The sequence below is a fragment of the Pagrus major genome, chromosome 20, assembly GCF_040436345.1.
Source record: "Pagrus major chromosome 20, Pma_NU_1.0".
Classification (NCBI taxonomy): Eukaryota; Metazoa; Chordata; class Actinopteri; order Spariformes; family Sparidae; genus Pagrus; species Pagrus major.
In genome coordinates this window covers 23,525,266-23,539,114 of record NC_133234.1, presented here as the reverse complement: position 1 = coordinate 23,539,114, position 13,849 = coordinate 23,525,266, and the positions used below count along the sequence as shown (strand labels likewise).

Here is a 13,849-nt window from a genome sequence, read left to right as displayed (position 1 = left end):
ATCAGAGTCAGAGATGTAATACATAACTGTACTGTGGCTCCCCCTGTTGAACCAAGGCAGCATCTGTGTAAATATGAGCTGTAAATCAATCTTTTTCACACTATTGTTTTCTCTAAAACCGGATTGTTCTCCACCTAGAAGCACCAATTGCAAAGAGCTAATTAAACGTTGCTGTGACTGTTTTAATACCTAATTAATTAATTAATTTGTTTTCAAACCAACACAAACAGAAGTGGTTAGTGTAGGAAGCCATGAGGTGGAGTTACTACGCAGTTTACAAGCTGTGGGATATTTGATACACGGTTTTGTGAGCTGTGTTGTCAGTCCTGTGGTCCAGGACACACAGGGAACATGAAGTCCTCACATGTCAGCAAACTGAGCAACAACATCAGCACGCCAGATGCCTTTTGGGTGCTACTCGTAAACTACACCACTCACTGTAATCCCACTGTTTATTTAGCGTTAGTTCAAGCAATGTTATGCTAATTATTATGATACATTATATGTGATACATCACTTCCATGTTTGTCGCTTATTAGAGTGGTTTCTAATCAGAGAAAAACAAACGAATAAAAATGTGTAATGCGCTTGAAATGTACAACAATGCAACAAAACGCGACTTTTACTATATTTCTGACTGAACATGAAGGCATCATCGGTCTAGTTCCCATGATGCATCTGTCATCGGCTGGATAGTGACAAGAGAGCGGCTCGCGGAGAAACAAATCTTAGTTAACGCGTCTTTTCGTGCGTTTTTCGGATGCGGTAACAGACGCGATGGAGAGCGACTGCACGGATTGACTTTATTTAACTTAATTGGACTGAACCGTCGGGAATTTACAGAGGATACGCGGCTGTCTTTGGATTTTTAATGGCAAGTTAGCCAACCAGTTTCGGTAAGGAAGCTAGCCCGCGTAGCTAATGTTGCTACTTAACGTTCGTCGCTAACGCCACATTCATGCTAGCTGTCATGTTTTGCTGCTTCAGCCTCCTGGAGACGTGGTTTGCAGAGGATACTTTGATTTTCTGTGTATGATATTACGATATTTGTATTCTTCCTGTCGAGCTTGAATGCCATAACACGCCCAAGCCAGAGGCGAACACTACATTTACTGCCCTTTTTCATGCAAAGCAGTTGTATTGATAAGAAAGAAATGCAGTTTTTTTTGTTATTTAACCCTGAAATGTCACAATATGCAAACAAATTGTCACCCTACTGTGAGGTTTATATTTACCACTATTAGCCTACCTCCTGCTGTTAAGTAACCCACACCTATTTTTGTTTTACGAGGCATTTACAGGAATCTAATCTGGGTGTGATCATGTCAGGTAATCAGACTGGCATGCTTGTTTCGATCCTGATTGACTCTCAGTGCTTTTGATTAGGGAAGTTAGCTTTGAAGCTACTTCCCTGCAGACACTCTCTTTTATCAGCCCGCTCACATGACTCAAATGGCTACTCTGTGAAACCACGAAATTGCAGATATGTCACAGAAGAAAACAGTCTCGTGATGGAAAATGCAATGATAGGTCAGTGGCAAATGTGCTGCTGACATAAAGTGAGGAAGAGGGGGGGGATAAGCTGTTTCCCTATTAGAGTCATCACATGTCCTGCCCAGTCTGCCAGGACACACAGGCTTACACTACTTGTTTGTCAGGGGTCAGTGTGCTTTTTATTGGGAGACAGTCAAGTGTTGGAAAAGTTTTCTATTTTGCAACAAGGATGGTTTTTGTTTGTGTGTTTCAGTGTGCCATGTGGGAGTGAACCTTCCCGGGAGGTGCCATGCTAGCCACACAAATGCCAGATACGCCAGCCGAGGCTAAAGATGTCAAACAGGTAAAACCACAAAATATCCCCCCATGTGCACAGATCTTTTCTTTCTGTCTGGTTGTTTTCTCTGTCGTTACTGTGAGACTCCTGGTGAAGGTGTCAGATTTCCTTTATAAGTTCCTGCGCTGCATTTTTGCTTAACATTGTCAGGTTGGGACATTTTAAGTAGGATGTGTTGTAAGTTTACCCAGCAGTGTTCAGCTGCTCTTCACTTGTCGCCTGCCTGTCTTGTTTACAGTGTCATTAGAGGGGGCGTAACAGACGATGTGCCGAAGTAGATCCTTAGTAGTAGATCTTGCTTGGTTAATACTGTGCATCATAAGACATATACTGTTTATTACAAAATATTATACTTCATACAGCCTCCCATCCTGTGTTTTAAATGTCTCAGTCGGTAAAAGCACAATTAAAAACAGTGTTCAAATACAGTGCTTGAACTATTCTCTTAAAAAGCTGTACGAATCCAGCTGTTTTAACACGATGTTTTTTTAAGCAGCATGGCTTTGCAGACAGTTCACAATGTATTGTTGATTTACTGAATTAATGCATGTGAGTCAGGAAGCGAGAAGCGGGCAAGGATTTCCCTAGAAATCTTTCTCAGCTGTGTTTCTCAAGTGAAGCACAGTGGCAGGAGGGTACTTCAGTGCTCAGTGGCGAGAACTCTCCGACCACAGCCTTTCAGAGTGTTTCGTGTTTCTGAAGAATCAGTTGGTATTCTGTAACCTTTTGCACAACTTGGCCAACTGGGTTTGTTGTCTGTCTTTCCATGTCAGCTGACAGCATGTGTCATGTGACAGTAGGTAGTCTACAGATCATGTTTCATAACCACATGGCCTCTGAACTCACTCTAGTCCAGTATCTGGAATGAAGGAAATGTCTTTACTGCACATAAAAATTTGTTCTGGTGAACTGAGAAGTTCTTGTCAGTCTGCCAGCCCTTATTCAGAGCTCCACCTAACCTGACTGGTCTCTGAAAACAAACAAGGAAACTGATAATATTTCCTTCTGCCCTGCATTGTCACGTAGATCAAAGAGAGGCTGGCACAGTCACTCAAGGCCCTGCAGAAGCGATACGTAACGTCAGACGCCGTGGTCACCAGTGAAGATGGGGATGCGAACCTCCTCTGCTGTGCCCTGGAGGCCATCTTCATCCACGGTATCAAGAGCAAGTACGTCCGCTCGGAGTCCGGGGGACGAAGTAGAAAGGGAGACAGAGGGCCGCTCCCTCAGCCTTTCTTCTGGAGCCTCCTCAAGAGTGTCACCCACCGGTAAAGGACCATTTATGCTACTATGGCAACTATTTTGATAATAATAACTATTGTAATTGTTAATTGTAAGTGTCTTATTTTGTCCACAAACCAAAGATATTTAGTTTACTATCTTAGAAGAATAAATATTAAGCATTAAAGAAGCTGGAATCAGAGAATTTCAACTTTTTGTTTTAGGAAAATAACTTAAATCGATTGTCAAAGTAGTCGACAATTTACCGATTAATCATTGCAGCGCTACTTTTCAAAGTCTCATGTGATGGCAAATTAAATATCTTTGTGTTTTGGATTGTTAGTTGTAAAAAAACAAGTATTTTCTAGAATTTTGGACCAAACATCTAATTAATTGGTCAAGAAAATAATAAGTAGTTTAACTGATAATGAAAATAAGTTGCAGCCCCAGACATCATTTGATTGTTTGGAGAAATTTTTTTAGAAAAGTTTTCTAAAAAACGCGCTCTGTTTAATTCCCAGTGATGTGATCACCGAGCTGGAGAAGATCAGCTTCGTGGGCACGGACGTTGGTCGCTGCCGAGCGTGGCTGCGGCTCGCCCTCAACCACGGGCTGCTGGAGTGCTACCTCGCCTCGCTGTTCCGGGAGGACTCCAAGCTGCGGGCCCACTATCAGCCCAGTGCCTTGCTCCTGAACACCGAGGAGCGGGAAGTCCTGCTCAGCTACCTCCAGGGTCTGGCTTCACTCACTTTCAGCCTTTCTTACAAGTCAGCCGTCCTCAACGAGTGGACCACCACGCCGCTGGCTCTTGCGGGACTCTGCCCTGTGCTCCAGGCAGACGTAGTCGACCTGTCCGTCAATGGCGGAGACCTTCACAACTCCAAGCCCTCGTACAAAGAATCATGGGATACGATGTCTCAGTCGTCGAGCTCGTCGGATGCGGCGGATATGCAGAGAGGGTGTCCAGTGGCGAGAGGGTCGAATGTGTTACAAGGCGGTGGGACTGCACTCAACTCGTCTAATTTAAGCCTGGACACCACAGGCTCCTCTCAGCTCTCCTCCAGCTTGAGCTCCGACAGCCTCCTGCAGGGTCAGGACCCCCGCAGCCCCACAGGAGACCAGTGGTCTTCATATGACCTGGAGGCACCTATTAGTGTCAGCATCAGCACCAAGAGGCCACAGACAGAGTAAGTGTGTCTTCTAGCTGTGTGTTTGGAGTTAAACTATAAGACTGGTGATATTTTGTATTTTTCGTATTCTCTACAACTCCAATAAAAAGTGTATCCATCTAGTTTCGGTATGAGATGCTGAGTTTACACAGTGAATATGAAACTGTTATCAGGAAATGTATATTATTGGCTATTTATAGATACATGTGCCGTAAGGGTTCAGAGAGGAGGGAACAAGTCTACAAGTTGTAACACAACAAATCTTATTAGAGCTATGGATTATTAACTCACCCATTTTTGCCCACTACATTTGAGTCCTTCTTACTCTCAGGCGTGCATTAGGTTAGGACCTTTTTTTTTAAACACTCTTTATTATTTACAATTATTGGTTATCGGCTGGAATGAAGGAAACAAGCATCTGCTACGCTAACTACACTAACTAAGGTGTGAGAGGTTGATATACTGTTCACTTCTTTACTTCTCCCTCCACAGCAACACAGACAACACTTAAAAATAACAAAGTAATAAATAATATAATAATAATACGTTTGAACTCTTGTGCACAGAATGAATTGAAAACAGAATAGCCCACAAAATTAGGAACAGCTAGTCTGTCACCGTTTCCCTTCCCCAAATGTTTTTGGCGTTTTGAGCACCACAATGAGTGCCTCATTTGTAATATCAGAGGAAATGGAAAGCTGCAATGATAAACTCCTCTCCTTTATCGTATGCTTGCAGTAAAATACATCCCGACTTTTTCTTGTCTCTGCAGTTCTCAGAATGAGTTTCGGGAGAGCGGCCACTGCAGTCAGGACTCCATGCGGGAGGACTCGTTTGTCTCCAGCACGGGTCCGGATCAGTTCTCAGAGACGGCCATCTTCAGTGGCTCTGACAGTGAGACCCAGGGTCCCCCTACACCATCCCAAGACCAACCCCCAAACTCTGTCCTGTCGGATTCAGAGCCACCACCACCACCACCATCTGAGGAGAATCACATTAACGACTCTTCTTCTGAAGTGTGCATAAGTGCCTCTTCTGAGTTAAACCTGGACACGGACATGCTCTCGACAGTCAGTGAGCCTGTGGAGAAAGTACAACCGACTGGTATTCAGGAGAACACTGAGCCTGTCCGGGAAGAGAAAAAAGAAGCCGAGACCACGGAGAAGAGCACCAAGGAGCCTTCAGTACATCAACCACCACGTCGCTCTACCAGCGTCCTGAGCAGGAAGCTGTCCTCAGATTCTCTATCAGTAAGTGTATTTACAGACGCTCAGCTCTAAGTGGAAAATAACACACACACACACACACACACACACACAAGCAAAACCACATCATCATGTGATTGCATTTAAGTCACACTCTTCTGTCTGTTACAAAAGTTGCTTCCTTTCAACTTCAGACGGAGGCCAGAGCACATGATCGAAATGATAAAACATAATCAAAGGAAGCACTCTGGGAACTGCCAGTAACAAGTAATAAGGTTCAGTTGTTTATGGACAGGAAGTGGCATTATTAGTAATCAATAATGAGGGCTCTACAGAAAGGGGAAATGGAGAATTCCCTGCTCTCTTGAATTGCTTTAGCTGTTGCCACTGAGAAAATGACGAGCCGAATGTCTGACTCTTGATACTGGAAGCCAAGACGGAAAATTCAACACAGGCTATTTATTAATTCATGGGAAAGAAATGTGGGTTCTAGCTGTTATTTTTTCCACTCAAGGAGATCATGACTAGTCACATTATTCCTGCTGTCAAGGCTACAGTTGCTGGGTAGATGAAGAAATGAAATGGCTCCTGTGGAAGGAAAGTGTGCACGAAATAAAGAGCAGAAAGTCAGATTCCTGCACCATAAAATACCCTTGTACTAATTATTCAGTGTTGACTGTACACATGACTTCCAAGCAGGGAAACACTGAGGATATGTCATAATATTTTCACCACGTGTCGTACTTTCTGTGGTTGCCACATTTAGCTTATTTTAATTAGTCAAGAAGCTGACAAATTTGTTCTCATCTTTACATGACCTTTGCAGTCATTATAGTTTCTTATAGTTCCCACTCTAGTAGCACATGATGACAGGAACTCTCTTTCACAAACTGTGATCTATTGAACTCACCCAGCTCAGTTCTTCTAGGCTGTTTGACTGATGAGAAAATCTGATTTAAAACTGATTTTTGTTGGAAAGTAATGAAAGTAGGGCTGCAAAATAGGATTATTTAACTGCAACAGTTAGTCTATTACTCGATTATTCGATCCTACAACTATCATTTGTTTTCATTATCTGTTAATCTGCTGGTTATTTTCATGATTCATTGTTTAATAGTTTTTTTTTAAGCTTTTAGGGCTTTGGGAAATTCCCATTTTTGATATTTTGTAGACTAAATGATTAATTGTGAACACAACCGGCTGATTAATCGATACTGAAAATAACCGTCAGCTGCAGCCTCGTGTTCTTGATTAATGGTTTGATCAATAAAATGTCAGAAATTACTGTCACCTGTCCATCACGTCTCTCTAGACCCTTAGTTGACATCTTGTTTACATCATTTGAAATCTCTTGTTTTGCTGATTTATAGTTGAAAAGCTGAAGATATTTGGTTCGGATGATTATAAAAACAGAAAAAAGCAGCAAAAGCTCACATTTGAGAAGCTGGAACTAAAGAATGAAACCACACGGGGCTTTAAATGATAAATTGATTGCCAAAATAGTTGCAGACTGATTAAATCTATTGTATTTCCTTCCTTAATGCTTTCAGACATGAACTCATTAATGTTAATCTGACAAGTGGCAATCTAAAGCCACTTTCTGGTTGTTTTGGAGTTTCTTCCCCTGTGGCACTGGAGCACGAGAGTTTAAAAAACGTCTGTCTGTCCTTTGCAGAATTCTCCTTCCTGGATCTCTGAGGACGACATCTACAAGCCCCATCTGGAGGATGTGTCGGACCACGAAGAGTCGCCTCCTCCTGCTCCCACAGCTGAGAACAAGGTGTCTCAGTCGGCTCCCAGCGTCGTCCATCTAAGACAAAGAGGTATTTTTATTTACATGATTAGAAAAGTTTTCTTATAAACAAAGTTCCTGTTTACATTCAGAGTCTTCTTCTTGAATGCATTTCCTTCCACCTGAAGCATTTGCAACACAGATTGTTCATAACAATTTGGTTTCGTGGCGCGTTGCTGCCACCTGTATATCAGTGGCATAATGAGAAACAGCAGTGGGGAAAATGTTTACCTGCTCAAAACATTTCCTCACACAGGTTAAAACTCCACAGGCTTCCTTCCATGTGAACATACCCGGTCAATTCAGGTGGCCACCAAGGAATTAAATCAAATCAAAAGGTAGACGATGGAGTTCCCAGAGGGTAAAACACTCCTGCGGCACTCGAAAAGTGGAACTGGAAGGTGTTTTTCATCAGCTGTGGAATGAGAAAACACCTGTTGTTACGTCACTAATTGGAATGTGGCCCGCTTGCATCGCAGTGTAATGTGATTCTCCTTCTTGCAAGACGTCACCTCAATAAATAACACGGCTTATTAAGAGATGTAATGAGACATTTTTATGACGCGCGTTTTAAGAGGGAAGCGCTCGGACTTTGGAGCATTCGTTGTTTTTAATATGGGCAATATTCTACTAAAACCTGCTGTATAATCTCACTACGTCGCAGATTTAATGATTGAACCATTTCACTGGTCAAGAGCAGGTCACTGTCTTGTTAAATTGTTTATTGAGGTAATAGGGGGATGCACAATATTTACTTGAGGATGTTAGATCATGAAAATGACATTTAAATTAATTTGTTAATGTCACATCTCATTTACAAAATGCTGCAGTTAAAGAAAAAGAAAGTGCCGACTGATGAAGGCTGATGTAAACCAACAAAGGAAAATAAGACTTTCCTTTTTTAAACAACCTTTGTGGCCATTTGAGTGTAGAGTTTACAAGGTGCACTTGAATGCAGCATATAGTCCCTTTCACACACAGATAGGCTGTTATCTGTGAAGCAGCCGTCTCAGCATAGTTTTATTACGTGACTAACATTTCCCTGTCAGTGTGGCGGATATTCTTACTTGCCAAACTTAAAAAAAACAAACGCGTAGATTGACCTCTGCCTGGCTTCTCCTTATTTCCCCAAAAGTTCATTTACAGTTGAAGAGACGACTCAAACTGAAAGGTTTTTGTCACAATGATAGAAAAGCTCATTTAGAAGAAAAATGTAATGGTATTTGTTATCAAAACTGATGCAAATAGTTGTTTCCTGGTGCCATTTGAGCGCTTCAGTTTTGTAGAATTATGATAAGCTTATCTTTTCAGGGCTGTTTCCTTTAAGTGCAGTTTCATATTTTGCATGTTTTTCTTGAGACTTCAAGGTCAAATTGAGTTTTTAAGGTGCAGTGTGTTTGATTTAAGGGCAGAAATGGGATATAACATCCATAATTATGTTTTCATTAGTATAATCACTTGAAACTAAGGACTGTCGGCACCTTAATTAGAGCCTTTTACATCCACAGAGGGTGCGAGTCATCTTTCTTTAATGGTGTCTGCCATGTTGCCCCTACAGTAGCAGAGAGCAGACAAACCAAACGCTGGCTCTGGAGGGGGGCTTTTGCATTTTCTGCATTTTTATCAGCTGTCAGCCGATCTCCAGAATGTAAAATAACTTCTGCTGATCTGTGTCCATCTCTCCGTCCTTCAGGGCAGCCCAACCCGTTTTGTGGCTTGCTGAAACTCGGTCATCTAGAGCGACGCAATGCGATGGGGTTGTGGCGGGACTACTACTGCGAGCTGTCACCCTTCGAGTTCCGTCTGTATCTCAACGCAGAGGAGCGGACGTGTTACGACAACTGCTCCCTGGTGCGATGTAAGGACGCTCGCATCGCCTCGTCTGAGGGCCGCTTCGAGTTGGCCTTCCCTGGGAAGCGGCTGTACCTCCGGGCAGGCAATCAAGACGAAGCTGAGGACTGGGTGGACCGGATAGTAGAGGCGGTCAACAAATGCCGACCAGCATCTCGTGCTGATGATCAGTGGGAGGTGCTGCAACCCTGCAGTGAGAATGGTGTGGATGTGGCGTCCCCGTCCTCCAGCCCCTCCAGCCCGGAGCGATTATCGTCCTCTGACACGGGGACATCTGGAGGGCGGGAGGCACCTCCTCCTCCTCCTCCACCACAGGAGTTTAACTGGACTCGGACTGCTGATTTGGAAACAGATGCCATCAAAGAAGCCGTGTTGTACTTCTCCGTAGACCCTGAGGCTCGGACATGGGTACCCCTAGTCTTCTCTCTGTCATTAGAGGCCTTGAAAGGCTTTCGGCTACAAGAGGGAAGGAAGCTGCTGCGGCAAAACCACTCTATCGAGGAAATCCGAGACGTGGTGCCTGACGTCTCTCTGGGAGGACCGGCCTTCTTCAAGCTCCTGACTGTCAAGGACACACTCAGACTCAGGGCAGAGAACGCAGAGGAGGCTCGCTCATGGAGGGTTTTGATTCGTGGAGCTCTGGACTCGTACCTGGAGAGCGGGGAGGACGGGGGCTCTGGGGGGCCAGCTGTGGCTCAGCTGGGTGTGACGGGAAATCTCCACAGACTGGTGCAGCACAGACTAAAAGAAGATGGAGCCCTTCTGGTTCATCTGTGCACTGTGCCCTCAGAGAAGGGGCTGGACACACAGAGCTTCAAATGTGCAGGTAAGGTTGAGTTGTTAAGCATGTCAGACAGTCAAGACGTAAGAATCTGTGTCCTGGTGGAAACCATTGTTATGTGTCAAATCTGTAGGTTTCAGTGATCTTAAAGTCTGTTGAGGAGTGTGTGTGTTGTGCGTATCTAAGGTGTGTTTACTGTGTATCATACGCAGGGTGTCCTCAGCAGATTGGCCCGTCCCGAGCCAGAGCCAGGTTGTGTCACTTCTCTGGCCAGCACTACTGTGACTCCTGTCACCGCGGTGACACCACCGTCATCCCTTCACGCATGGTGCACAACTGGGACGTCACACGGCGAGAGGTGGGTGCAGCACATGCAGATCACTTTTTTGTACAGATACACAGAGGTGGGAGGTGACTCCTCCCTACATTTTAACACTGTCCTGTGTCCTGTATCACACTGTTCTGACCTGTCAAGTGTGACCTGTGTGTGTGTGTCTGTCCAGGTGTGTAAGAAGGCCATGCAGCTGCTGGCTCAGGTGGGGCAGGAGCCTCTGCTGAACCTGGAGCAGCTGAACCCTGAGCTGGTGACGCACGCAGACTCCATGGCTCAGGCCCACAGCCTGCGGCAGAGGCTCCGTCTGCTGGGCGACTACCTGCTCACCTGCCGCAGCGGAGCCTGCAAGAAACTCCAAGCCAGGTGTGTGTGTACGCATGTGTGTTTTATATTTTAACATATTTTATTGTGATGTCTTCTTATACATGTTTTATTAATTCTCTGTCAGAATGAAGCAGCGGACGTACTTGTTGGAGTCGAGCCATCTGTACAGTGTCATGGATCTACAACAGGTAACCTGCTGTGTGGATTATATTACTGCACCGGTCATCTTCCACCATGAAACGTCTTTAATACGTGTGTGTTTGTTTTCCAGATAGCGGAGGGCGAATACGCAGCCTACCTGATGACACTGTGTCAGTCCGCCTCCAACCACGTGTACCAGTGCGACCTGTGCACCCAGCGCGGCTTCATCTGTCAGATCTGCCGCACTGATGACATCATCTTCCCCTTCCAGTTCGACAGCACCACCAGGTACCCCATCATGTCCCTGTCCTCCTCTCGTTTTTCCTCACCTCATTCATTCATCAAAAACTGTGTGTTTTGTTTGACTGTCTGTGTTTGGTTTAAAATATCTCTGATGAGGTTTTGTTGCCTTGTGGAAAGTCTGCATCTTTTTGCCCACTTCTTAGTTTTTGTCTGCGTCAGTTTTTCCAGCTTACAGTTTGGCCACCGCTGTTTCCAGTTTGTCTTGGTTCAGTTTATGCTCAAGACAAAAATAAACCTGTCGGAGTCTTTAAACTAATATGTGTATGTACAAGGACTTGATCTTGAAAAACATAAATTTAAGGGCAGTTATTTTGTTTTTTGTCTTTAATTTCCAAAGAAACAAAAGTGAAGAGAAACTTTAAATCTTCTGTTTTCATTCTTTTTTAATAAATTATGTCAATGAAGAACTGACTAATTCTGCGTCACCTAAATATATTCATAAAAATTAACTGGACACATTATTTGTTTTTATTGTCGAGGTACAATCCTGATTGTAACGGCGTCTTTGGAAGGCTCAGTTATTTACAAGCAAGGATGGGCTGAGGTTCAACGATGATTATATAAAGGACATTAATACTTGTGTTTCTTTCTACTATTCTAAATGTTCATTTTCTGTCTCTGCCCAGGTGTAAAGATTGTAAGACTGTGTTTCACCTCACCTGCAAGGCTCCAGGTGACCCGTGTCCTCGCTGTCAGCGCATAAGGAAATACCTGGAGAGGGATCTGCAGGACTGAGCGTCTAACAGAGCTTTATTCAGCAAGCTAGACCCCTGATGTAAAAACAAAAAATAACAGAACATTAAAACAAAATCTAGCTTTTACATGAAGTAACCTCAAGTGCAATTATGCGTGCGACTCGCCTGCCGAACTGACCTTAAATCTGAAGAGGAAGGTGTGAGAGTCGCGGTGCTGCAGTAGCTCGACTCTCTTGCACTAATTCATGATGCTGACATGACGCAGCCAAATCTTACTGACCAGTGACTGTAATACCTCTCTCACTTCTCATTCAGCCACGGCATCAAACGAAGGACAGGACACCAGTGAAGGTTGCTGCCAAGACGTTTTTACTCTGTTGGTCTTATCGTGTCGTTAACCATCATGTTTACCAGAAATGCTCCGCAGTACATTCTTGTCTTGTATTTAAACATAACACAGCAGTGACGCTGGGTACTGTACACGCAAAATATCTCAAACAGCACTTGAAATGTTCTAATAACACATTCTTTGATTGTGCCTTCTTTTTAATTTAAAGGTCATATTGATAACATTTTTATGGAGACAAATATTTTTAAAAAATCACACATCTACACAGCTCGTGGAAAGTCATTTTCTTCTGTAAAAACATAATTATGATTGTGTGAAAAACAGCCACAATCACCTGTAGCTTGAAGCTACTTGTTACGTTTCTAACACTAGCTAATAAAAGTTAATGTTGTTATTGCTAGACAGCGAAACTTGCTAAGGTAAAGCAGCAAAAGTTAACGCTACTAACACTAGGAATCAAATGTTAACGCTGCTAAAGCTAATGTTAATGTTGCCAACCTTACGCTGATGAAACACAGATGCCACGTGACGTCAGACCCGACAAACATTTTTAAATTATTGATTCACAATCATAATAAAGTTTTTAAAAAAAGGATTTGTCTCTATAAAAATGTTATCACTGACCTTTAAGCTTTACACTATTTTCCTCTTGGTTTGTCTTTAATTCAGGGCCAGAAAGCATCATGAAGGCTAAATCTTTTTATTTGCCATAACTATAAGATTAATTATATTGCTGGTTTGTGTGAAGGTAAAAAAAATAATAAGTTGCCAAGAAGACTTTGTGGAATGTTAATACATATATATATAAATATTATGTGTGATTTGAATTAAAACTCTGAGGGGAGATTTAAAGAATATATAAATCAAACATTTGTTATGCTGCTGGTGTGGAGAGCCACACCGATCTAATATTTACAGTTGTATAAATAAATAAGAATAAATCATAAACATGTGGCAGAAACATTATTAAAACATTTTGGGTAAAATTCCAGATCCTGAAGTCAAAACATATTTTGCATATTTGCACGCAGCTACGACTGTTAAATCAATTTTTTCCAGCTAGAAGTTAGTTGTAATGTCTTGTAGCACATTAAATTTACACCTTAACTAACAAACAATCTTGTATTGCTGACATTTTCTGTTTTATTTTATTTTTCATCTTTGATTACTGTCTGTCTCTGATGTTGAGTTGAACTCGCAGCATTAACATATAACAAGACTTTTTTTTGTGCAAAAGAATAAAAGGTTTACTTATCAGATGCATCCTCATATATGCAGAACATATCACTTGCAAGAGCTGTTATTCCTGGTTTGTATTTTTTTATTGTCATCTCATTTATTATCTATGATGTATAGTTGAAGAGTATGAAATAAATGTCAGTGTGTCACTTTTGGAATCTCTTCTGTTTTCAGCACTATTGCGTTATCATCAGCTTGTTATATTTTCACCTGTCTGTTTGTTTGTTGGTTTGTTACCAGGATTACACAAAAACTACTGAACAGATTTCCACCAAACTTGGATGGAGGATGGGTCTCGGCCCAGAATAGACCCTATTAATTTTTGGTGCGGATCCAGGAATTGTTTTGTTTTTTGAGGTTGTGAGATCAGGTGTTTTTTAGACATTTAAGGAAGTAATGCATGGCCATGACCATCGGTTTTACACTTCTTTTTAATGGTGTATTGTGGGATAATTTGAGTCAACATAGGATTCATACAGCACCACAAAATGGCAAACTGGCTATATGCTGGGTAGTGAGTGATTTCAGACGCAGCCTTGGTGTTTACACCTCGAGCACAGAAGTTTTGGACTGCTGGGAGAAAGGTTTGAGGCCTGGGGCTAGCTGGTTAGCAT

General features: G+C 42.7%; 1 protein-coding gene across 1 annotated transcript; it reads left to right on the top strand.

Annotated features, from left to right (window-relative positions):
• The first annotated feature begins 726 nt into the window (after positions 1-726).
• On the top strand, positions 727-13,384 carry plekhm1 (pleckstrin homology domain containing, family M (with RUN domain) member 1). The gene is made up of 12 exons (XM_073490119.1): positions 727-896; positions 1,748-1,837; positions 2,858-3,099; positions 3,574-4,239; positions 4,994-5,471; positions 7,102-7,249; positions 8,912-9,895; positions 10,063-10,208; positions 10,354-10,547; positions 10,633-10,696; positions 10,780-10,937; positions 11,579-13,384. The coding sequence occupies exons 2-12, from the start codon at positions 1,784-1,786 to the stop codon at positions 11,685-11,687; spliced, it is 3,243 nt and encodes a 1,080-aa protein (XP_073346220.1). The 5' UTR covers positions 727-896; positions 1,748-1,783; the 3' UTR covers positions 11,688-13,384.
• Positions 13,385-13,849: the final 465 nt, after the last annotated feature.

Coding starts and splice junctions, on each gene's coding strand:
- plekhm1 (XM_073490119.1), top strand. CDS start 1,784: ATGCTAGCCACACAAATGCCAGATACGCCAGCCGAGGCTAAAGATGTC. Junction 1,838..2,857: donor AGGCTAAAGATGTCAAACAG/GTAAAACCACAA, acceptor ATTGTCACGTAG/ATCAAAGAGAGGCTGGCACA. Junction 4,240..4,993: donor ACCAAGAGGCCACAGACAGA/GTAAGTGTGTCT, acceptor TTGTCTCTGCAG/TTCTCAGAATGAGTTTCGGG.